Here is a 26,070-nt window from a genome sequence, read left to right on the forward strand (position 1 = left end):
CTATGCACCACGTCGGCACGCGCATCGCACCCTCTAAGCCATCTATTTCATCTCACACTTAATATTTTAAGCTGTGAAAAATATTGATACTCGCTAAATGACTGAGATTGAAGTATAAGATGTAATAGAACCTATAAGAAAATGTAGTGCACGGGGTGATGTGGCGCACCAAGTGCGCGAAATAACATTTTGTTCACTTGGTCAATACATATCCTAAATATTAATTAGGGTTAACTAGAAAAGCCAATATCTAGTGTAGCTCTTTACTATTTGTATATATATATATATACACACACATTGACCTTTTCATTTTTCATTATGTCTCCTGAGCTCTCAATATAGCTACATTTTTGTGCAAGCTTAAAAGCCATATTTTGCCCTCTAAAAACCCTAAAAGTTACCCCAAGAGCCATTTTTATCATCATTTTATACTTCTCTTACTATATTTGACTTGTTATATACTCTTGATTCTCATATTTTTGTTCATTGTATGCATGGAGAGATTGATGGGGAGTAGTAGTAGCAACAAAGAGAGGCTAGGGAAGAAGAGAAACCTAATCCGCGCGGCGGTCGAAAGGTGTCGGTCGTTCGGCGGCCGTCGTAAAGCCCCGGAGAGCCCGTCCACGGGGTCGGGGCGGCGGTGGCGGTTTAGACATTCCGTGGGCCACCGAGTGGCGCCAGGAGGCTGCGTCCCGGTGTGTGTCGGGCCGAGGCAGGAGCGTTTTCTTATCAGGATTGAGTGTGTGAACCACCCGCTGTTCCGGACGCTGCTGGAGGGGGCTGGCGACCCCGAGAACGCGGCTGCAGGGGGGCCGCTGGAGCTCCCGTGCGACGTCGACGCGTTCCGGCGGGTGATGTGGGAGATGGAGCAAGAGGAGGATCATGATGAGGGCTTTGGTAAATTGGCTTCTCCCAGAAGCAGCTTCTCTAGGGCTTGCTATTCAAAGTACCAGCTCCTTAGCCCCCCCAGGTCTATAGTAGTCGGCAAAAAGTGGTAATTCGTTGCCGACTTTGTCGTATAATGTAGAAATAGAGATCATATGTGTGTGCATGTAAGGAGAATATGAATGTTTTTTTTTTTTTTTTTTTTTTTTTGAAGTGGTTGTATAATTAAATTGGTTAATTAGAGGAGAAACTTTAATTTCTTTTTCATTTTACTTGTTTTGAGGAGATTGATTCTCGGAGGTAAAAAAAAAAAATTAAATACCTTTTTATTGTTAAAACATATTTCTGATTTTGTTTTCTATCAGATCGATATTTCAATAATGTGGTAATATTTCTGGTTCCATTTCCTATATCTACTATTACATGTTCAACATTAATTTATTTACTACACACAATAATGTTCTCTTATTTTTCGGTGGTTTTTTTTTCCCTTAATTTTATTCTTTTTAGAATAATTAGAGTTATAATGTTTGCCAACATAATCATTGATTATATAATATGTACCCCTACTATTTTTTTTTTGTTTTAAATATACTACTCGTATATTTCTCCGTTATTCAATAATAATCCTGCAGTTAATACCCATTAAGTTATTTCGGGTTAAACCCGAATTAAATTTCTATCAAAGTTAAAAAAAAAAATACCAATTTTACCCGCAACTTAAGGACAAATTAAAAAAAGTTCGTGGCGAGAGAAAGTGCAAAAAATCAAAAGACTTCTTTTTCCCCCAACTTAACGACAAATAAAAAAGTTGGTGCCAATAGAAGAATATATTTGAAATGATAAAATAGTAATTTCACATAAATAACGATTCTTCCTAGCTTGCTAACAGTTCACTGATACAATTTAACTCTAGTACTTGAAATAATTTAGAACGTTAAAAAATTATTTTCAATATTAGTCTTATAAGAGGAATAAACAAGAAAATCAGTTAAAAATTTTTCAGAAATATATCAGCAATTGCCCCTATAATAAAGGTGACAGTTATGTACTTCTTTCTATATGGTCAATGTATAATTTAATGTGTATTATTATTATTATTGTAGCGTGCCCATAGACAAGTTAATTAATTAGCTTAAATTATGTGTATGATAAAATAATACAATAATATGGAATCCCAAGGTGTATCTTGGGAATTGGAGAATTTAAAAGGGTATATTTAATTGGAAGTTGGAGAATTAAAAGCTTCTGCTGTGACAAAAAGCTAAAATAATCTTTACGATCCCAGTTTTACTTAAAAAACTTTTAATTTTACTACTTAACCTTCCGTTTCACTTGTTTTTTAAAATTTTCATAAGAAATTATGCCAAAAAATTAAGCTATTTCCTAAAAAATAAAAAAAATAAAAATTTTGTGAAGTTACAGAATATTCAATCGAAAAGAGTACAGAAAAAAAAAAAACATTAAGTTTTGAGAGGAGCACACTAAAAGCAAATACAGTATAATGTGATAGTAAAATCAAAATTTCCACAAAGAAAAATTTCATACATTTTTAATTAAAATGATTAGTATTTAGTACTTCTACAAAAGCTCCAATCGGAGTCAAAGGGGTTGTTTGTTTTGACAATGACTTTTTCTTTTTTTGGCTTATTTTGACTAGATTCTATTTGAGGCAAGTTTTTACTACATAATTTTATGAATAGGTTTGTCCTGTGAAATACAATAGTGGTTGCTTCACAAAACCACTTTATAATTTTTATTTTGAAACTCTCTCTCTCTCTCTCTCTCTCTCTCTCTCTCTCTCCAACTCAGTGGGATATGATATTTAGTCAACCCTCATTTTATGATTTTGGGATAATTACCTATATACCCCTCAAAATTTCAGAAATATCTCATTTATCATTACTTTTTTTTTCTTTCCAATATATCCCTCATATATATATTCCTTCGTTATTCCAAAATACTCCTACTGTTATCACCCGTTAAATTAATTTGAGTTAAACGTGAGTTAAATATCTACCACAGATAAAAAAAATTAAAATACCAATTTTACTCTTAACTTAAGGGCAAATAAGAAATGTTGGTGACGGTAGAGGGGTATATTTGAAAAGACCAAAAGTCAAAATACTTTGTGCCCCTGACTTAAGGGCAAATAAGAAAAGTCGGTGATGGTGGAAGGGTATATTTGAAAGGACAAAGTAGTAATTTTATACAGATAACAAAGTTCATTGACATATTTTAACTCTAGAGGTGTATTTGAAATAAATTGGAACGTAAAAAGGGTCTTTTCAATATTAGACTTCTAAGAGGGGTAAATCAGAAAGTTGAGAATTTTTCAGAGATATATAAGTAATTGCCCCTATGATGCCGTTGGATCACGAGATCACATATTACATACTGTATGAGACCCATTAATTCTCACAATCTTGCTGATTTGGCGAGTCTGTTCAGCTCACTGAATCTGCAAATATAGTGCAGTTTTTTCTGCATATACCAAAATATACTATTAGAATGAATGCTCTCTCTTCTAATCTTGTTTTTTGTTTTAACCAAAACTTTTAATTGCCCTTGAAAAGCTTGGTTTCTTACATTTGTGGCCTTGCACTTACAAAGTTGCTCCTCTTCATTTTCATGTTTATATTTATGTAAAACACTTAAAATGAATTGAAGAGTTGCAAATTGAATTTACCTAGCCTCTTCATGATAACCCCAGGAACTTACCTTCTAATGCAAATGATGATTCTAGTTCTTAGTAGAACTTAAAAAATTGCATTGAAACTAATCTGACAACAACTGCAGTGTTACAGTCCACTTCATTCCGTATATTTCGACTAATGCTGTCACCGTAATTCTTCGCGTAACGATGTAAAGTAACTCTGTTGCAGTAGCCACAACTAATGTAGAGTACTCATCATCATTTTGCACTTGCAACGGAAAAATCGCTAGTTTATCAACTCAATCAGAAACTTCAGCTACCTTTTTTCAACAATCGGAAGGCGATCCCGCGCAAATTTCATACAGAGAATGAACTGAAACTTCAATCAGAAGGGGAAAAAAAGAAAAAAAACACATCTTTGATTGTTATCTTGTTTACGTACAGACTACAATGCTTCATTCTTTACGAGCTATCGGATTCTCAGAGAAAAGGACATGAGTTTAGTAAACACCAAGTTTCCCAATGGACCAAAATTTCTTAACAAGTAAAATGGGGTTAAACAAGTAAATGCTACTTCAACCACTACTTCTTGCGCCTCTTTTTCGAGGTATTTTGGTTGGTTTTTCCCCGACCTCTCTTCGCAGGTTTGGTTTTTTCTTTTGCCGCAGACTTGGGCCCCTTCCTTGCTGGCTCCTTTGAAGAAGTAGAGCCTTTTTTAACCAGTGGATTTTCCTCGGGCTCGCTGTCTGCCTTTGTACTATCTTCTTCGTCTTTTGGTTCATCGTTTTTTTGTTGTTCTTCTTCTTCATCGCCGCCGTCTTCTAGCTCATCTTCATCTTTTGGCTCATCGTTTTCATGAGCAAATTCGCTTTGATCTCTTTCTTCTTCATCGCCGCTGTATTCTAGTTCATCTTTATCTTTTGGCTCGTCATTTTCGTGATCAGACTCGCTTTGATCTCCTTCTTCTTCATCGCCTCCGTCTTCTTGTTCCTCTTCATCTTTTGGCTCATCGCTCTCATGAGCAGACTCGCTTTGTTCCTCTTCTTCATCGTCGCCGTCTTCTACTTCATCTTCGTCTGTCGGCTCGTCGCTTTCNTTTATCTTTTGGCTCGTCATTTTCGTGATCAGACTCGCTTTGATCTCCTTCTTCTTCATCGCCTCCGTCTTCTTGTTCCTCTTCATCTTTTGGCTCATTTTCGTGATCAGACTCGCTTTGATCTCCTTCTTCTTCATCGCCTCCGTCTTCTTGTTCCTCTTCATATTTTGGCTCGTCGCTCTCATGAGCAGACTCGCTTTGTTCCGCTTCTTCATCGTCACCCTCTTCTACCTCATCTTCGTTTTGAACACTTTCCTGATCTGAAAATCAGAAGTTGCTCTTATCAGTAAGAAGGCAGCAGGTAAAGGAGATGTGCTTATTTATTGAAACCAGTAAAATTTGTACAAGAATGAGGGCCATCATATTCATATTTATGAACAAGAGTGCTAGCCTCAAATGTCCTACTATTAACCCCAATTTCATGAAATCTGATAATTCAATCGCATGAGTACTATAGTAGAAGACATAAGAGCATGATTTCCAGAACTACATCGCTTAATACTTTTGAAAATAATAAACCCCAAACTATTACGCCACACGACGGTTATCCTAATGGTGACTTTGCGGGGGTAGATTCTAAAAAACAAAAAGGGCTTTTGATTCTGTATCATCGACAACAAGCTATGTGCTCACTGAATGGTCAATAGTCTATGATTCGGAGTAAGTTCAACAAAACATCGATAGAGTTTCTACTCTAGTACATATCTCTTGAAACTATTCAAACAATATTTAAGAGAAAAGAGGTAAGAACGCAAACCTCCGCATCTGTTTCAGGATCCGAACTCCTCTCTTCAGAGATGCTGCGCTCGCCGTCATCCTATAACAACAACCAACATGCATCTCATCAAGAAACACATGTATAGCAAGCAGCCATGCACAAAGAATGTGCCAACTAAATCATCTGAACTTCAAAGTAGTACAAGAGCATTTTCTGCAGGTGCAGCATCATCAGGCGCATGCGGGTATTCCAAGAATTCGACCAGTTTATCCACAATTTCAGACTGGAAATATCACAGAGGACGCTTAATCTTATTACAGCAAAGTTAAAAAAAACCAAAAAAAAAAAAAAGAAAAAGAAAACTCGACTAAACTCTACTTCTTATCTGCCAACCTTGTTCATTTTGGAGTTATTAACACCAGGGATGTCGAGTACATTGCAGAGAAATAGCAATCGACTTTTGAGACACTTAGCGAGCTTCTCTACAACATTTTTTCTCTTCCTGTTCTGTAAACCCAGAATAAAAAATTATTACCACTCAAGCAACTGTACCCAGAATCATAAAATTAGAACTTTTCATTTAGAGATCTCGCATGTGCTTTGATTCGACTACAATTAAGTATCTGACAATTGTGTTCATAGTTTTCCAAATGTGACCATCCAGTAGCCTACTCCTATCCTAGCATTGAGGTTTAAACTTTAGCCAAATTTACCCATACATCAAAGCAAAAGAAGTTGAATTGAGTACCTTGTCATGTTCACCCTAAACAAAACCAGAAAACTCCAGTATGTTCTTCTTCAAAGAATTTTTAGCCTGAGAACGACCACCTTAAAACTTCAAATGTTCATTGGCGCAAGAACAATATAGTTCTAAAGAGCACCTTCTTTCTTCCATATAGAAGTTGGTGTAGAAATTGCATATTTTCATCGACTTTGGCCTTTGACAGCTTCTTAGACACTGTGGAAGTACTCAATGTTGGGATTATTACTAAAAAAGGATGCTATAGTTCGACAAAATGAGTAGATATAGACTCCATTAGCAGTAATTGTAAGAATGCCTAATCGAATCAAACTAATTGTTTATTCCCACTGAATTAATTTCGAACAAGCAACTGCAAGGTTCCAACTGAACACAACTTTCAAGAAAAAAAGAAATGGTTTTATTGTAGTCGTAGGTAAACAAAATTTCCTTCAAATCTGAAATGAAATTCTCAAAGAAAAATAACCTTTCATAACATGCAGTGTCCATTTTATTGAGATTCTATAACCCAATTCCAAACATTTATGAGCTGTTGGTTTCAAAAGTACAGGAGGAGAAAGCAAAAGAAGAGGTAGTCATCTCGACGAGTATTAAGATCATCTATGCCTATTTCTCACCCAATTTTAAGACAAACTAAATTGAATCCCTAATGATTTACAATAGTGTGAAATTCAACTAGATGGGATTCGTAAATAATCGCTGCCCAGGTTGCATGATCAAAGATTAGCTTCGGCAAGTGACACAGATGCCCTGCGGCATAAATATCATTTCCAAAAGGCTCTCTCAAGTAATGAGCTCTAAATCCACAACATAATCTACTCCAGCTACATTCCTACGTTGGCATCTTGCCCAGAGAACTTTGCTATGAGTGAGTACCAAATCCTATGACCCAAACCCTAATTCAGCTTCTGGGGCACTAAAACAGCTTTTTTGCAGAAGCTCCATCTGGGCCTAAAAGAAACAATTCCGTGTAAGAATCGATTCAAGATTCAATTTTTCTTGACTACGCGTATTGTTACCCCACAAAACAGCTTAGAGAATTCGATAACAGGGAACAAAATTTACTGAGTTAGATCATTTATTCCACTCACCCATCTCAACTCTTCCGCAAAAAGCAAGAGGTGGATACACAAAAGAGCACATTTTATAGTAAGATCGAATTAGGGATTTACCATTCGGGATCTCCTTCAACTTGGTTCCGGGACCCTGAAACCCCAATCCACATCAGCATCAACATCAACACCAACACCAACACAAACACACCCCCACCGGCGAATCGATCACCGAAGATTCAACAAATTGGGGGCGGATTCGATCATACCTGCTCGATGTCGAGAGGCGTGAGGGGCCGTTGCTTCTCGCGAGGACCCGGCGGGGTGTAGATGCTAACCGGGGGCTTCCGATCCCGCTTCGTGATCTCGGGCGAGGGTTTCCGCTTGGGGTTGGGGGTTCGCTTAGCTCCTCCTCCCCGCGACCTCTTCCTCCTCTTCGCCATTTTCGGCCCTTCGCTTCTTCTATGGAGCTTCTAGGGTTTTAAGGTCGAGATCGAGAGATCGAGAGAGAGAGAGAGGCTCAGTGGATGACGTAAGCTTTCCGCGCGGGGTTTTTTTTTTTTGAAAAAAAGGAAATTTATTCTTAGAACTGGTGCACCATTATCACTTTTATTGGAAGGCGATGATTCAAAGAGTTGGAAGAACGGACGGTGGATGTGGTGACAGTTCACGGATGATGTGGTGCATATGGTTCACCAAATTATGCACGTCTCAATCAACTAAGGCCCAGTTGTGGCCCAACCCAACTCCTTCTTCAGGCCCAAGATAAGCCCGAGTACGTCCACGTGTCACCATATGGTTGGTCTACTTCCTATTCGCTGATTTATGACACGTGTCAAACTATTATTGGTCCACTCTCTCATCATCATCATTTACGAATCTCAACGATCCTTTGAAGTTTCCGGAAGCTTCCCGCCAATTCATCCCCCCTCTTCTATCCTTCTCGAACTCGAACTCGACGTCTACTCCTTCTGGAAACTCCGCGATCGTTCCCAAAATACCCCCAATCCCGCAAATTCTCTTCCCTATATAAACCCCTCAATATATCGCACCTCTCACGTATTGAGAGAGAAGATTTTTCACAGAGAGAAGATTTTTCAGAGAAAGAGAGAGAGAGAGAGAGAGAGAGAGAGCGATGGAGAGCTTCTTCTATGGCGATCCATGGAACCCTAGACGCCCCCGCTACGCCGCTCCGACCCCCGATCCGAAGCCGAAACCGAAGCCGAGGGTCGTCTCGATCCCCGTCCACTGCGTCGACTCCGACGCCACGGCGGCGCCGCCGCCGCCTCGGAGGGTGGTGCGGCAGGAGGAGGCGGCGTTGAGGATACAGAGGGTGTTTCGGGGGTTCCTGGTGCGGAGGGACCTGGAGCGGGTGCGGCGGATCGCGGCGGAGGTGGACGAGGCGGAGCGGAGGATCCCGGCGGATGCGGCGGCGATCGGGGCCGACGCGAGGGAGAGGGTGAGGGTGGGGGAGATGCTCATGGGGCTGCTCCTGCGTCTGGACTCGGTGCGCGGGGTGAGGGAGTATCGGAGGAAGGTGATCCGGCGCGTGATCGCGCTTCAGGAGGCCGTGGATTCGATCCCCCCCGCCGATTCCGCGGTCGAAACCCCGAATTCCGAAACCCTAGAAGACGCCATGGACGAAACCCCTAAGAGATCGGATCTTCACGGCCAAGAAGAAGAATCTGAGTCAGGGGACGAGGAAGACGCTCCCAATTCGGCCCCAATGGAGGCGGAGATCGCCGCCGATGACTCCTCCTCGCAAAGATCGGATCTTTGCGGCGTCGGCATTGCCCTCCCAATGGAGGGAGCCCTAGAAGAGGAGGAGGAGGAGGGGAGGAGGAGAGGAGCAGGGGGGATGGAGAGGTTGGTGGCGGAGCTCTGCGAGAGGAGCGCGGAGCAGTGCCGGATCATGGCGGGGTTGGTGGAGAGGGTGGAGAGGTTGGAGCGTGCGATGCGGAGGATGGAGACGACGACGAAGAAGAAGAAGAAGAAGAAGAACACCGCAAAGCTATTAGGGCAAAAAAGGGTGTGTTTTGAATAACACCATACATACAATGACCATGATGATGATGAAGTGTTTTAGATGTGCAGTTTTTTTTTTTTTTTTTTTTTTTTTTTTTTTTTTTTAAGGTTTTTTGAAATATTTGGATTACTTTTGTGGTTTTCTTTTATGCACACATCTTCTATACAGGACACAAGTTTTTGAGTGCGATTTTGCAAATAATTGGTTTGCGTTTGAGTTTGTTTGATTGATGTTCCGTGGTTGTTATATTGGAGCTGTGGAAACTGTGTTGCATACGATGAAAAAGTACGCGTAGATTATGGCGAATCAATTACGTTATGATATTATATTGGAGCTACAGGAGCTGTATGTGTAGATTATCGCAAACCTACCAATTACGTTACGATATTTGCAACTTTTATTAGGTCAAATCCAAACACTTTGTTATGCATATGCATAATGACGTGCACGTAAAATTGAAGATCTGGTGAACCAAACAATTGGACTGAACAATTAGGACTAAAAATTACAAGCACAGCGCACTTCCATTTTCCTCCTTTTTCTTTTACCCTACATTTTCCTTAAACTCGCCGAGCATTGCGCGGAGAATATTCACCAAGCAGAAAAGTTATAGGAAAACTCTGTAAATCACACCGCACGAAAGAGCGAATTTACAAAAACGATTTATCATCTGAGACTTGGAAGATTATATTGATGATGTGTTGTTCATCGCTGTTAGTTTCCTCGCTCCACAATTCTCTGCACCATCTGCGACCTACCATATCGTCGATTAATACTGTACTATACAATAATACCATACCTCGCTCCGTGATATCTATGCTTGACCGCATTTTGTTAAACAGGCGATTCCCTCTTCTTGGTACTCTTGCTTTGTAATCCAGAACTCGGGTGCATCCTGCTCATGTTTATAAACAGAAAGGCAACATATTAGCAGCTAGTTCGGCAATTTAGCTCACGGATACATCTGGGAGGGTCAACTTTGCTGCTAGCATAAAGTAATTTTTGGTCCAATTCGATAAGCCAAGTAAGCATCTTTACTCATCTAGTATTGTTCATTGAAAAATTAGTCGGTGTTCCACAATGTTCCGTCACTTGAGCACGAAGAATCCACATACGAATCGGAGTTTTAACGAATTCGTCTCATAAACAACTGTGTAGAGAAGTGAGAGGTTGTAAGTTGAATATAACCTTCATTATTCCAGCAAGAACTGCCCCTCCCAAGTAGACCATGTGCTTTCGTCGCGGAGGGTCCTCGATTCGTAGCCTTAACTTCTGTTGAATTAGAAACGAACCATTAGAATGTGCACAAAAATAAAAAACAGAAACAAGGTTTATCCTAACCAAATCTTTCATGCTTCCTCTCGCTAATTTTCTTCTAGTAGCTTTGAGGACAGATATCGCAAGAGGTATCTAAACTCAGGGATCACAGTTTTCTAAAAGGGAAAACCTCCAGGGTTAGTAATTTAATAACCATCAAAACAGTAGTAGTTCCATTTAATATAATAATGCGAATAAAATCAGCTGCAATCCGATTACTCCGCTATATGTTACTTGGGAAATGGAGGGGTAAGGACAGAATTAAGTATTAAAAAGAACATCAAAATAGCACTATGCCCATCAGGTTCGGTAACACAATTACGTCTTCTCTCTTGCCTTGGATATTTTTTACATAGCATTTGAAGGCTACGTTCGCATCCAAGCTCAGCAGAACGTACCGTAGAATAAATTATACGACTAACATAAAATGGGAGTATCTCTTACAATCTTAAAATTTTTGGGTTATATAGATAACAAATTTGACAGAATTTGTAAAAATAAAGGGTACTACCTTTAACCCATCCTTGTTCCCTTTCAGCACCACGTCAAGATATCGGTCAAGAATTTCCTTCTCCAGGCTGTCGAGACATAAAAGCATCTACATTTCAGCTGACAGCCCGGCTAATTATAAATTAGATATTTTGATACTAGTTAATAACTATGAAAAAGAAAAAAGAGAATTGGATATGATAGGATATGATGAGAAGGTGATGCTGCAGAACGAGGGTTTAGCGACTCAGAGGCATGAGGGGTTTGCGAGACGTCGTACTATCCATAATCCATTTAGGTCTAATAATCCTATTGGGATTGGGATTGTCAAATCCCACCCGAGAAATTTGCGCCGAAGAGGATTGGGTTAGAAAAACTATGTTATATTCCAACAAACACCCCCTTTGTTGATGTGTCCCTGATACCTCCGAGTCGCTGAACATTCTTTAACTTTGCACTCTCATCTTATCTTATCCATACCAAATGAAGCCTATATTTGTTTTCCCAATCAGCTATCAATAAGAAAAAGCTATAGGAAATTTTAACTAAATAGGGTATATAGACAGAGATCCAAGGGAAAAGTGAAACTTAAGGTCCTTCGGTCTTACCGACTTGGCAATCCAGGATACATGGTACTTCCTCCGCTAAGAACGATATGTTGGTAAAGCTGGAGGAAAGTAAATTAAACTGCATGTCAGAAGACTTTTGTGACAACAATCTTTACTGCTATCCACTCGAGAAAAGGTAATAGGTGAATAAAACATCTCTATTTTATGCAGTAAAATTTATTGATATAACAAAGATCAAATACCATCATCCGGTTGTCGATGTCCATTTCCTGTATGCAGCGAAATGCCATGTCGGCCATTCCATCTCCCTCAACATCTATGAGTTCCTGCACCGTGATAAATTTAGCCAATAACTCTCTTCAATTAGGGGATAACTGATGCAACAGTTTTCATTTAATTGTAGCACCTTATCCTCATTCAACACAGGTTAAACAGGGACAGAAGAAACGAGCACTGTTATCTACACTAAAATTTTACTTGCTATTTGAGTCTCTTTCAGTTTTAGAAGTACCACGATTTTCTCTTTTAGTCGCTTAAGTTATTGCATACTATCTGATGCCGTTTCCTCCAACAAATGATGAACAAATAATGAGGTTATATTAATAAAATGAATATACTTACAGGAGTAAAAAGAGCCTCAGGGGCTTGAAACCTTTCGGTGCCAACTTTAATGACTCTTCCATCTGGCAGCTGATAAGATAAAGTCAGGAATGGAAAAACGAAGCAAATCGATACAAGGAGAAAACATAGTTCAAATGTACAACAGAGTTGTGAAAAGAAACACTCTGAAATTGCACGTAAAATCAATTGATGTATATGAGGAGTTTACGGGTATCATTTTTTAGTCACCCTACTTCTTGTAAGGGTAATTGAGCAGGAAGTAGCACCAAAGAACTTTAGCATTTATTAATTCCTTTATTGCAGTATAAGAAAATAATTCCTAGCCCATTGGATGGTTGTATCTAAAAAAGGATGGTTGTATCTAAAAAAGGAAGCGAGCAAAGTTCATCTACAAGAAAAATAGAGAAAATAAAACCCCACTTACAGTATAACTTTTAACAAGAATTGTGGTTTCTAAACCAAGTTGATACTCGCGTTTGTAGTCATAGCTGCAAATAAGTTATCCCATACAAAGTAAATAACAAAAGCACTAAAAGCAGGTGACCGGATGAGAAGTTCGCAACTTTTACCTGATGTAACATAACTTCTCCTTTATTTCCCTCACAGTTTCAAAATCTGCAGATTTATTCATGGCGTACCTTTTGATAGAAAAAATTAACTTATCAGCATGATCTGAGAGCTATTCACGAAAAATGTTGTGCTATACATTTATGTTAATAAGTCTCACCCTCTTCGAGAGAGTAGGTCAACAAGATATGATGTTATGTGCCGGCCAGCTACATTCATTCGTTTTGTAAGATGTGGATATGAGTAACCATCAACCACCGGCACCTAGGTGCAAATTGTTCCTCTTATGTAAATCATAGAAGAGTTTCACATAGCAGAAATATACTAGAAAAATATGTCTACATTGTATCCATAGTTACAGTTCAAATTCGTGAACTTAAGTTACTAAGGTCAATACCTGCTTTGTATTTCAGATTCAATGTTTTTTAAAAAAGAGAAAATTCATGGACAGGAGAGGCAGTGAGCAGACTGCCATGCTATAGAAATAGAAGCACAATCGTCAATGTTGTCTAGAAACGAAACATAAGTAACATAAAGATTTGCTTTCGCTCAACCAGTTTTATCTGTTACACATTGCTCACCAGGAGAGTGGTTATTTTCTATTCATTTGTTCAATTATAGATATTCATTCTAAAATAACAAAAGGATAGCTGTTGAGCACAATTAGTAACCAATTTATCATCGTAATGTAAATCCAACAATCTTCTGCCCGTAGGACATGGTTCAACAAAAATCTACTAGTTCAAATTATTGTTGCATCTTAATAATATATACGAGCTTAAAAGAAAAACATTAATACACCGAGTATAGCATCTACTGTTATATGCGAGACAAAAAAAAAAAAGCACATCATGCATAAGAAATAGTGATTCTAGGAAGCAACTTCTCCTCAATATCTTCCAAATAAAGTCTCTGGAAGAGCAGCAGATGGAAGTTTAGCATTTATTACACATCCCATAAATCATGTTTTTAACTACTTGACATTCCATAATAGCAAATATAAAGATTTAGTATAGGACAGCATACCACATGAGTGACACCATCTCCAGAGTCAATAACAAGGCCAGTTAGCAAGCCTGCCAACCATTTTTATTGATGGCAAGAAAGAAAATTAATGTCAGATAAATGGACAAAAGTGTTTAAAATATCAAATTATTCTTAGAAGAAAGGTCAGATAGGTGCGTTGCGAATTACTCATCATTTTTCTCAGATCAGTAAATTGCAATATTTCAATTTGCAATGAAAGAAATGGCCTTTGAAATATGACTTAATTTAGATCGTTAAGTTCAAATGTTACCTTGAGCATATAATGTAAGAACAGCTTGGATTTGAATAAAGACTCCAGAAAAGTTGTACTTTTCAAACATAGTTTCAACCTGTTAAACATGAGCACAAATTTTTAAGAAATGGCTTTTATGTATGTGAAATAATACAAAATCGGGAATATAAATATGAGCTAATAGCAGATATAGCCACCATTTTTTCACGGTTTTTCACAGGATTGAGGGGTGGATCTGTAAGTAATATTTTGCACTCAGTTGGGTCTACCTGGAACACAAGTAAGAAAACATAGTATAAGTCATCTCTACTCAAATGTTTTCTTTGAATGATGCGACGATCAAATTAGAAATAATCAGTTATTTGCACCTTAAGTTCACTATAAAATGCATGATCCCAGACATGGCCCATATCATCCCAATTCTGCACGATTCCATTATTTACAGGATAAGAAATATCTAGTTGGTGCCGCAGTTCTGCACAAGCTGCTCCTACAACAATATCCTGAAAAAGAAATGCAGCCAATATAAAATGAAGAGCACATGTTATTCTCTTGGGCTTATTTCATTCACAGAGCATAGATGATATGATTCGCCCATCAGAGAGAAAAAATGGTTTGGCAAGTAAAAGAAGTTTCAGCCAATACAACTTTGCAAACTTTTTATCAAATATTAATGTAAAAGTTGAAAACACATTACATAATGAATTAGTAAATGAGTTTTTTTGCTTCTTTTTGTGCATTTTTAGTTCGAAAGATAAAAAGTAAACTTGTACACAATCTTCAAGTGACTCTCTAAAGTTAGTGACTCTTCACAACATGCTTTTCCTCGTTGATATCGAAAAAGCATGTAAAGGATTTAACCAAACCAATATCAAGAAGAATTAAATTGTGTTCCGACCGTGAGTTCTTGCTCCTGAAGCGACTCCTCATAGCGAAGCAACGGCCTTCCAACGACACATGGAAAGACTGATGTAGGAAAGTTCTCACCAGCAAACCCACACTTCACATACTGCACAGAAAATGTAGCAATTAGAATTATCCAACATTGAGAAGCGCTCGATATTTACATAGCTCTACTCAACTTCAAATTTCTAAATAATTTCTAAATAAGGTATAGTAAGAATAAAAATTAAAAAAGGAGCATTGAGACGATTAGTCACACAAAAGATTTTTCTTAAAAATCCCCTTTGAAGATCTATAATACTATAAATCTTCAAACGAAAAAAAGTTTAGATTCCACAAAAAATCTCCAAAAATTAAAACAAAAAAACCCTTTTGGATTTGCAGGGATTTCATATATTTGAAGAATTTTTTTTTTCTTAATTCATTGCAGTGTTAGTTATTTAAGTATAGAAAACACTATTAAGAAGATGCAGTAAAAGGGAAATGTTACCCACAACAATATGCCCTAGATAACACGAAATTTAATATCCAAAATTTTTCTTTTCGAGCTCAGTTTGTGAATTATATGATCTTTTACACAATTTCGACAGCTCCCTTCAATTATTATTGAGCTACACTGAGTTCATACATAAAAATCATATGCAAAAAAATCCAAAAAAATGCACCAAAAAATTCAGAAAAAATGAAAATCTCAAACTGAATCCACGCCATTCAGATCAATTATCTAGAGATTTAGTGCTCCGAATGAAAAAAAAAAAAAGAAAATTAAGGAAAATAAATGGAATATTAGGTCTTTTTAGCAGGAAATTTGGGCATCATTTTGCTAATCGATTCGATTGATTAAGTTCATACAGATCGGGAAACAAGATATGTCATTAGATCCTACAGATCCCACCCGAGATCGGATACACATGTAATGAGATAAAACAAAAAATATATAAAAAATTTACAAAAAAAAAAAAGAAAAAAGAAAAAAGAGAGGAGATGAAGAGATCTTACCCCGGTACCATTGTCGCACACTACGACCTTCCTACTATCCATCTCTCTCTCTCTCTCTCTCTCTCTCTCTCTCTCTTCCCTTCGAAGCCACGAAGAAGACGACGAAGACGAAGACGAAGAAGAGTATGCGTGCGTGCGAAGCTCGCACGTGTGCGAGGGGAGTCGCTTTTCTATGGTAAATATGCACAGACACCCCCTCAATTATGAATAATTCGAAACCAGGCCCTTCAAATATAAATCCGAATTAAGGAATATTTTGAATTGGCCACCTAATTTTTTAAAACTTTAATTTAATTATCCAATATTTCAATTTATTTGATTTGAATCACTCAATGGTACTTTGACTTAAAATTTAAGCCAATTATTTACTTTAATAAATTTATAGTCGCGAAAATTATACGGCACATACTAACTAAATTTATAAAAAATAAATAATATACTAAATTTTGAAATTAAAATATCATTGACCGAATCAAATCGAGCAAATTAAAAGATTGGATAGTAAAATTAAAATTTTGAAAGATTTGGTAGCAAACTCAAAATGGTTATAGAGTTCTAAATTCTTAGATATATTTAATCAAATTTTTAGAAGTTTAATTTTTAAAATTTATCCCTAGGTTGGATCATTATGTTTTCTTATGAAATTTGAAAGGGTTTAAAATTTAATGTTCATATGCAGAGGAGGTTAATTAATTTTAAGCCTCTATGTACAATTCTACTAGTTTGCAGGGATATCTATGAATTTTCTCAATTGGGCCGGGTTGGGCCAAAGCAACTCGAGGCCTAATACAAATTGCCGGGCGTCACGCGGATATCCGAAATTTTATTTGAATCCGAACTTGAAGAGGGCGGTTTTATCCGATACTAAATGAATATAGTTTCAAATACGAATATAAAAAACGAAAATCCGACGGATTGTGATTTGGGTATAAAATTTGTCTATATCCGACCTAAGCCCGAACCCGACCCGAATTCGAATTAATTTATCATATAATCTAGATAGATATTTAACGTTATATTTGAATTTGCATTTTACAAATTCAAGTTAATGTAACAAATATTTTGAAATATGGTAAAGAGAATTAATTGTTTCGGGTTCGGGTTCGGATTCGGATTCAGATTTTTGAAAATTCGTCCTGAATCCGACCCAATGACATCATGAGAGTGAGAGGATCAAAATATGTCACAACCAACACTAATGTTCATTTCATTTTATCACAAAAGTGTTCTTCTCAAATGAATCATAGTTTTGAATTATTTCACAAATCACACAACTCAAATATCATCAACTACACACATACAAATAATGAAATAAAAACAAAAGCAAACAAGCTTTTTCCCTGCTTATTAAGCATTCCATGGAGAGTCCCGGAAAAGTTGAGAAACTGTTCTTCCCAAAATCCACTCCAAATCCGCCCGCGACGACGCGGGGATCCGCCCAGCGAGATGCGAGATCGCGTCCTTCGCTTCTTTGTACCCGCATTCGGGAACGACGTAAGGGAAGTCGCTGCATAAAAAGAAACAAACCAACCAAGCTTTTAACTTCGTGAAGTTTACGCGGAATATGCATCACGTGCTTTTTTCGATGAATGAAACAAGTATGAATATTGGCGATGCGTGGAATATGGAGAAAGAGTACTAGTGATAAAGTTAAAATTATAGAGTATTAAAGTGAAAAATCGGTAAACTACAGGGACGTATCTAAAGTTTTTTTCTATATGTTTTAACAGAAAAGTTAACAGAAGAGCTGACGAAAAGAAAAAAAACCAATCCACATGGTAATAAAGTAATACAGTTAAACCACGGAGTACTAAAATTAAAAAAGCGCTAAACCACAGGTGGGGTATTTGAAATTTTTTATAAATTATGCGAATCTATCATAGAACGGTATTTTTAATATTTATATTCAAAACGATGATCTAAGATTAATAATAGGAAACGAATTTGAAGCTTTATGGAGCAGTGAAAGTACCTTCCCCACATGACGCGGTTGGCTCCGTAGCTCGCGATCACTTGGGCGAGAAGGGGAGACGTGTCCTGGAACGGATACGGTTCTCTCGAGAAGCGGAAAATTGCGCTAAATTTTATATACACCTGTTAAAGACTCGACATTAGTACATGCTAATCACATTAATAGAGCTATTACATATGAGTTATCACTACAACTTCTCGCTTCAGAAGAAGCAGAAGCCTCAAAACTAGAGCTTCTGCTTTTAGGACCCAACAGCTCATTTCAACTTATTGTCCAGCGTAATCTACATGTATATATTCATCGAGCTTCGTGGCTTACGAAAACTTATGCTTTCTGAAGTAGAGAAGCTATTCGACCACGTAAACAAGAACGCGTGCGGAGAAGTGATAGTTACCTGCGGGAATCGGGATAGCCGAAGCAACGTAGAGAAGGCCTTTTGTTCCTCATCATTTCTGTATATACACTACTTAACTTCAGTACTGTACAAAAATCAGTTTCTGCGAGCAAAATTTTGCGAGTGAAAAAGAAGCTTACATCGGCGGCTTGCAAAAGGCCATATGATCAAGTATAACCGGAGTCGAAGGATAATTCGTGCACAGCTCCTCTATTTCTTCGATATGTAAGTTAAGCCCCTGAAAAACAACGGTCGCGTAAATGATCAATTTTATCACTTTTACTAAAAAAAACTCAAAGGGGGTCTACCTTTGTGCACATAAATCCCACTGGCGCGCCAAGTTCGCCTGCTTTAGCGAACATCGCCTTCCCGATTTCATTCGTCATCTGTTTCACAAGAACAATTGTAATCAAGTCCTACACTTGCGCGAATGTTTGAGTCAATTTTCACATAATGTTAAATAGCCAAAAAAAAGAAAAAAAAAATACTTGCGAACCTTTTGACCGGAGGGCCATAAATACGGGTTGAATCGAACGGCACGGTATCCGTCCTAGTTACGAGAAGGGAAAAAAGAGGTGTTAAAATGAATCTTATAAGTTAATTTGTCTTAAACATTATTACCTTCACAATTAGATCTTCGAGCTGCTTAACCCCGCTTCCGTCTTCGGCAGGATTCGCGAGCAAACAACCGACGAATTTGGACGGATGCTTCTTTAGAACACTACAAACCGACCGATAGATGCGGTGAAATAATATGTTTTGCACGGTTCAAGTACGAGAATAGCTTCACTATTCCCGGGAGCAGAAGCTTTTAGGCCGGTAGAGCAGAAGCTGCAATTTGAAGCTTCTGCTTCTGCTGTAGCAGAAAGCTAGCGAGGTGACTTAAATAAAAAAAAAAGCGATTCGTACTTCTTCAAATAGCTCTGCTTAAAAAACGAACAACTTTACCTAGTCACGTAAGAGTGGTCGAACTTATGATTTATGGGTTGCACAATGAGAGCTCCATCCACTCCTGCTTCTGCCATTTGCTAAAGACGCGACAGCGACAAAATCAAAGTCGGATTATGATTTGGCTATTTAATATATTACGTGATTAGAAGTGTCGCATATTCGTTTATACGTAAGTCTCAAAACTCAAAGAGAATTTCACAAACCGCAGCAACTTTAGATGTAACATTTAATCATGCGAAATCGATACAAATTTACAAATGGTGGGCGTAAAATTATAAGCAAAGCAAGATGATAACGAAAGAGAAGCGCAACGAAGAAAATCCCCCTTATGTGCATAAATACTGTTTTATTTCTGAAAAGTTGGTTTACTCTACAGGAGTATTAAAGCTTAAAATTTGAAGTAAAAGTAGCCACCGGGGGGGTTAGACGTGTTTGGCCTAGATTCTGAAAAGTGATTTTAGGGCCGAAAGTGATTTTTTTCTTGGATACAGCGCCTGGTAACATGTTTTTCAAAATCTGATTCTGATTTTCAGAATCGGTTTTCTGATTTTTAGAGGCCTAAAGTCAAAAGCAGCTAAAACCTGCTTCTTGAAATCTGATTTTGATTTTGAACTCAAATTTTAAATTTAAATTTAGCTTCAGAACGTTAAATCTAGAATTTAAATTAAATATCAAATTTTAAATCCTGCTTAAGATTTGAAATTTAAAATTTTTAAAGTCAAATTCAAGTTTTAAAATATTATTTAACAAAATAAATTATTATTTACAAAAAATAGAAATTTTCTGCCTACCAACTTTATAAGATCGCTTTAAAAAAAATATATTTTTCCACTAGATTCAACCAAACGCTCTACAGTTTCTAACTAAAATCAATTATGTAGAAATCGCTTCTTAAGAATCAAGGCCAAACTGCCCCTAAAGTGCTAGCTTGTCGAGCCTACTTTTGCTTCTACTGTGGCGAGAAAGCCAAAATTAGATTCTTTTTCATTTTTTGAACTAAAAAAAGCGAAGTTGTCGGGTTGATTTCGGTATGTATAGTTTTTCTTCCCAGCAACACTACAGACTCAAACAGCATTTTATCGAACAACACTAGACCTTATAGCAAGGCCAAACAGGCCCGGAACTGTTGACCAAAAATTGAAGTAAAAGAATTCGAAAAGATCATAGAGAGGCATGGACTTTCTATACATATTTACTGCTAAACAGTAGGTTAACGACCGAGCCTACTAGCACTAATAACTCGTTGCACTCTAAACCACCGACCCAAAATGCTTAGACCCTGTTATTATTAGTAGAGTCTCATTTCATATCCAATGCGGGACTATTGAAGTGTCACAGTCACTCTAACACTCACTGATACACTACATAAGTTGTTTATTAGCTTGATCCTATTTGCTTAGATATGCAAAGTAAATAGATCCATAAATAAAATATGGGCTATTGTAGAAATTGAACAGGCCAATTTGATTTTATATAAACCCCAAAAAATTACCAAAAAGAAAGAAAATGATGAGCAAAATTAATATGAGTACCTCAAGCAAGAAATCGACATCTCCGCGAAGTGAGGGCTCATTTCCTGGGAAATAAGGGTATTTCTCCACAGCCTAGAATTTTTTTTTTAAAAAAAAAAAACATCAAAATATGATTTTTTAATGTTTTTTTTTTCGGGTATCAATAAATCAATTTAAGCATCGAATTTTGATTTTTTTGAGTGCCCAGAATCCAATTTAAGCATCAAAAAAATCTGATCTAAGTATTTAGACATCAATTTAAGTATCAAAATATCGTCTTTTAGAGTACTCAGAAATCAATTTAGGCATCAAAATCAAATCTTTTAGAGTATCCGGAAACCCATTTAAGTATCAGAATCCCATCTTTTTGAGTGCTCAGAAACTAATTTAAGCATCAAAATCTCATCTTTTTTTAGTACCCAGAAACCAATTTAAGCACCAGAATCTGATCTTTCTAAGTATTTAGACACCAATTTAAGCATCAAAATACCATCTTTAAAGAGTACCCAGAAACCAATTTAAGCATCAAAATCAAATCGTTTAGAGTACCCAGAAACCAATTTAAGTATCAGAATCCCATCTTTTTGAGGGCTCAGAAACTAATTTAAGCATCAAAATCTAATCTTTTTTGAGTACCCAGAAACCAATTTAAGCACCAAAATCTGATCTAAGTATGTAGACACCAATTTAAACATCAAAATACCATCTTTTAGAGTACCCAGAAACCAATTTAAGCATCAAAATCAAATCGTTTAGAGTACCCAGAAACCACTTTTAAGTGTCAGAATCCCATCTTTTTTACTCAGAAACTAATTTAAGCATCAAAATCTCATCTTTGTGAGTACCAGAAACCAATTTAAGCCCCAAAATCTGATCTTTCCAAGTATTTAGACACCAATTTAAGCATCAAAATAGAATCTTTAAGAGTACCCAGAAACCAATCTAAGCATCAAAATCAAATCTTTTAGAGTACCCAAAAACCAATTTAAGTATCAGAATCCCATCATTTTGACTACTCAGAAACTAATTTAAGCATCAAAATCTCATCTTCTGAACTACCCAGAAACCAATTTGGGAAAGATAATTTTGCACCACATACCTCTTGGGGAGTGGCCCATACATGGAGATGAGAGTCTATAACCTTGAAAGAAGAAGAAGAAGAAGAAGAAGAAGAAGAAGAACCCTCCTTGGCCTTAGAAGCCATTGTAATGGCCAAAGAGACCAATTTGGAAGAAGAAGAAGAAGAAGAAGAAGAAGAGGGTGGTTTGGAGAAGATGATTGAGGAGATAGTAGAAGAGAGAGTAGTGGCAATGGTAGATGCCATTTTATATAACTTGTATTAATAAACATAGTATGTACTGTGGAATAGTACTATTTTGCTCTCTCTCTCTCTCTCTCTCTCTCTCTCTCTCTCTCTCTCTCCTCACCACAAATTCACAAATTACAGTTTCTGTTAAATATAAAAATATAAAATTATCATTCTCTATGTGGTTTAAGTTTACAGAGAAAATAATTATTTGGATTTCTTATTCCTATCAGAACAAAAAATTTTAGTTTCGAGCCCGGACGTAAAAAAAAGTGTTACATATAAAAAATATAAAAATATCATTCTCTATTGACTTAAATTTTTGGAGAAAATAATTGTTTCACATTATTTAACAATTACAAACTTTCTTTTATCGTTTTTTGTGGTAAAAATGTAAAGAATTCATCTGAACTATAGAATATTCAGTCTACCGAAATTTTGATTTGAACGTCCAATCTTTCAATTTATTTGATAATTTTTTTTGTCGTTGTTTAACTAAAATCAAATAGATTAAAAGTTTAGGTAGCAAAGTAAAATTTTTTAAAAGTTAAATTCTCACATAAAAATTAGTGATTGTTGAGGTAAGTTTCACACATTTTTATCTTTTTTAATTACATATGCATTCCTGTAAAGCAGTAATATTATATATTTAATTTTATTATCCTACAAATAGTTAATAAATATATATTCCTCTCTATTAGTTGATCAATTAAAATTAGCTTTTCATCTGTGAAATAATTATTTTACTCTTAGATAAATATTTTTGATTATATCTAACTTTATTTTTTACTGCTTATATTTGTAATCTAACTTACATGTTATTTTATAAAAACTACAAATTATAAAATCTAAAAAGGGTATAATTGTCCGAACGATAAAAAATAATATATTTACATAACTTTGAGATATCAAGGAATATATTCGATAATTTAAATTTTACAGGGATATATCTGTGATTTTAAAACTTTATAAAAGTATATATGAAATTACCCCTTTATATACTTTGTCATGGAGGATGCTTGTCGAATCTTGGCCGTCCATTTTTGTGATCCAACGGTTGAATAATATCTCATTGGAATGTGCTTATATCCATTGTTGTAGATTTACTTTTTGGGTTTTTTTTTTTTTCTTTCTACAAAATTATAAGGTTAAAATACAGAAAACCCCTCTATAAGTACATATTTTTTTTTAGGAATAACTTCAAAAAACCCCCTATGGTTTCGCACTTTCTCACTTTAGTACCATGTGGTTTAAAATGTATCAATTTACCCCTTTGTGGTTTCATTTTTCTTTTTTTTTTATCAATTTTATTATTTTTTTTCTTAAATCAGTGACAAAATTAAAATTAAATGGTACTAAAGTAAATATTCGGTAAATCTAGATGGATATCTGAAGTTTTTTTGTATATAATTTAACGAAATATTAAGAAAAAAGCTATAGAAAAGATAAAAACAAAACCACAGGGGGGCAAATTAATTGATACATTTTAAACCACAGGGTACTAAAGTGAGAAAGTGCGAAACCACAAGGAGGGTTTTTGAAGTTTTTCCATTTTTTTACTTTCCTCCTCAGACATTCAAAAATCTAATATTTTATTTTCTTAAAATTTTAAAAATATTTTCAGAGGATTGTGGCATTAACGGAGATAGCGAAAAGACCAAATGATCCTTGTTCTATAAGGAAAATTAATTTTTAATATTTTTTTTGGTCATTTTAAGGATATTTTTGATATAAATTATAAGAAATAAATATAATAGTGACAAAATTCTGACGGAAAGGGGTTAAATGCACAGATATGAAATTTTGAGGAGGTAAAATAAAAATTTTTGAAAATTAAGAGAAAAAATAAAAATAAAAATAAATAAATATTTATAGAAAACTTATCTATATTTTAGCCAAATTCTAAATACCTGTCATTATATGATATATTTAAGGGGGGCAACAACATCACATATCCCTTTTCTAATTAATAGAGATGACGAAATAACCCTGTGTGAAAAAAAATAATAATAATGTTGTTGATTATGCGTAAACACTAGTGGAATCAGTGACGTCAATATGACATTATAAATATTTAATTATTATTTTTTATTTTACTATAAAATATATATATTATATTAATTATTATGGTAGTTTTATTTTAATATAAATTATTGATTTTTAGACTAAATTAAGTGGATAAAAGTTTTCGTGTTTCACATTTCGCAAGATTAATATGTTATAATAACATATAAAGTGAACAAAATCAATTACAAATAAAATTCTTAAAATGTCAACCCAGTTTTAAGCTGTAGATCTTTTGATTCGACTTGATTCAATAGTCCAACTGGTTTGTCTAGGACCGGACCGATTCACTGGTTGGCTGGTTGAACCGTTAGTTCGAATGGGTTAATTAAAACGGGTTTTGACTTTTTCGATTCGAAGAGTTGAACCGAACCGCTCTATGTACTATGTCACAGCCAAATCGGTCGATTCGACCTAAATTTTAAAACATTGATAAGAACCAGACACGTCAGGAATATTGAAAAAAGTGAATTGAAACAGGACTGAATCAAAAGCAACCGAGCCGCAGTGTGCCATGTACCAAACTCTTCATATTACGTACGTAACACATCAGCAACTCATAAGCGCAATAATATAAAAAAGTACGTACAATATATCGCAATCTTTTTTCATTAGTTAAACTGAGGAGACTTCGTTGGAATCTTGGCTTACGGCCTTGTTATACGTTATCTGTATTATATAAGATAGTATTGTTTGATAAAATATTGCCTGACTAGCTTATGAGAAAAGGAACATTATATTACAATTATTCAATAATTACTCTCTGCAGCAAAGTTGGAAACTTAAGTTGCATTATATGTAAGTGTTCATGACTATGGAGAACATGAAAACATGCATATTGACTCTACAATAGCAACACATTAAGTGAAAATGTTAGAAATTTTTAGGAGCTTTTGCTTATATACCCTTCATTACTCTTCAAATTTTTCAGATTTATTCCTCCATTTCAAAGTACTTCTTTAAATCCCAAATTAATTCCATAAATAAACTCTAGGGTTTGGGGTATATGTTAAACATAAAAATATTTATATAAAGACCATTTTCTATTAGCTTAAGTTTTTAGAGTACATCGATTGTTTCACATAATATTAGAGTAGAAGGTCCTAAGTTCGAGTCATGCCAGGCTCTTAATATTATTAATTTTTTTCTATTTAATTCATAGAGTACAACGGAAACCTTATATTTGAAGAAGATTTTTCAAATCAATAAAGCTATTTTGGTAGTCCATGAGAGATATATTAGATATTATTCCAAATATTCTTATGCACGTTACAAATATGTAAAATAGCAAAACTCTTTGAACGTATAATTGGCTAAAACCTAAATGGTCGATACTTGATGTTCTAAGTTCGAAATCTAACTGCTTTACATTTCTAGCTGAGTGTATTACTGAAAATAATAAACAAAGCAAATAGCTTGCTGACTTTCTTTCTCTCTCTCAATGAAAAAGCCATGCATGTTGATGTGTATACACTCTAGTTGAAAAGTAGCTTAATAAGTGTATTATATACACCACCAATGTCATATCTTATATGTTGGCCACAACAAAGTGACAAACTATGGTCAAATTAGTCACACACATGGATCCCTTTATTATGTAACTTGTGTCTCAAGGACTTAAACCAGGGGCAATTGGCCAAATTTAATTCTTAAATTACTAGTTTTTTTTTGGCATAAATTTATCCTTTGTAAACATTATTTTTTTCTTGAAATTGTATAAATATTAATATATTGATCATTTTCAATCATGCATGATGTTTCTGATACATGCAAAATAAAAATGAATTTTAGGAAGTCTCACTTATATAGAGAGGGTATGTATGTATGTATGTATATATATATATATATATATATATATATATGTTTATATCCTTAAAAACCCCTATATATATACACTCCAAATAAACATTCTTTCACCTTTCTTTTTAAGTAATT

The 26,070-nt window shown here is 35.7% G+C and overlaps 6 protein-coding genes across 7 annotated transcripts; 2 read left to right on the forward strand and 4 right to left on the reverse strand.

Moving 5' to 3' along the window:
* On the forward strand, positions 495-998 carry LOC109726736. The gene has a single exon (XM_020256523.1). It carries the CDS (start codon positions 495-497, stop codon positions 996-998), a length of 504 nt encoding a protein of 167 aa, XP_020112112.1.
* Positions 4,124-4,852, reverse strand: LOC109726738 (nucleolin-like). The gene has a single exon (XM_020256524.1). The coding sequence runs from the start codon at positions 4,850-4,852 to the stop codon at positions 4,124-4,126; it is 729 nt and encodes a 242-aa protein (XP_020112113.1).
* LOC109726619 lies at positions 4,776-7,923 on the reverse strand. Its single transcript, XM_020256326.1, has 5 exons — positions 7,437-7,923; positions 7,288-7,321; positions 6,104-6,313; positions 5,395-5,454; positions 4,776-4,897 (listed from the first exon to the last, which is right to left on the reverse strand). Exons 1-3 carry the CDS (start codon positions 7,608-7,610, stop codon positions 6,201-6,203), a joined length of 321 nt encoding a protein of 106 aa, XP_020111915.1. The 5' UTR covers positions 7,611-7,923; the 3' UTR covers positions 4,776-4,897; positions 5,395-5,454; positions 6,104-6,200.
* Positions 8,215-9,423, forward strand: LOC109726618. The gene has a single exon (XM_020256325.1). It carries the CDS (start codon positions 8,303-8,305, stop codon positions 9,209-9,211), a length of 909 nt encoding a protein of 302 aa, XP_020111914.1. The 5' UTR covers positions 8,215-8,302; the 3' UTR covers positions 9,212-9,423.
* On the reverse strand, positions 9,649-16,084 carry LOC109726617 (actin-related protein 2). Of its 2 annotated transcripts, none has more exons than XM_020256323.1 (15): positions 15,938-16,084; positions 14,934-15,044; positions 14,404-14,538; positions 14,233-14,304; positions 14,054-14,132; positions 13,783-13,832; positions 12,917-13,020; positions 12,759-12,827; positions 12,614-12,677; positions 12,190-12,258; positions 11,811-11,894; positions 11,608-11,666; positions 11,022-11,088; positions 10,382-10,465; positions 9,649-10,088 (listed from the first exon to the last, which is right to left on the reverse strand). In XM_020256323.1, the coding sequence occupies exons 1-15, from the start codon at positions 15,977-15,979 to the stop codon at positions 10,008-10,010; spliced, it is 1,170 nt and encodes a 389-aa protein (XP_020111912.1). In that variant the 5' UTR covers positions 15,980-16,084; the 3' UTR covers positions 9,649-10,007. The 2 variants fall into 2 exon arrangements, with proteins under 2 accessions (XP_020111912.1, XP_020111913.1); XM_020256324.1 differs by lacking the exon at positions 9,649-10,088 and adding an exon at positions 10,535-10,626.
* Positions 17,119-22,095, reverse strand: LOC109726820 (4-sulfomuconolactone hydrolase). Its single transcript, XM_020256620.1, has 10 exons — positions 21,865-22,095; positions 20,787-20,858; positions 19,252-19,331; positions 18,925-19,024; positions 18,800-18,853; positions 18,612-18,689; positions 18,444-18,541; positions 18,304-18,361; positions 17,910-18,031; positions 17,119-17,444 (listed from the first exon to the last, which is right to left on the reverse strand). Exons 1-10 carry the CDS (start codon positions 22,087-22,089, stop codon positions 17,285-17,287), a joined length of 1,047 nt encoding a protein of 348 aa, XP_020112209.1. The 5' UTR covers positions 22,090-22,095; the 3' UTR covers positions 17,119-17,284.

This window comes from Ananas comosus, linkage group 21 (genome assembly GCF_001540865.1).
Source record: "Ananas comosus cultivar F153 linkage group 21, ASM154086v1, whole genome shotgun sequence".
Classification (NCBI taxonomy): Eukaryota; Viridiplantae; Streptophyta; class Magnoliopsida; order Poales; family Bromeliaceae; genus Ananas; species Ananas comosus.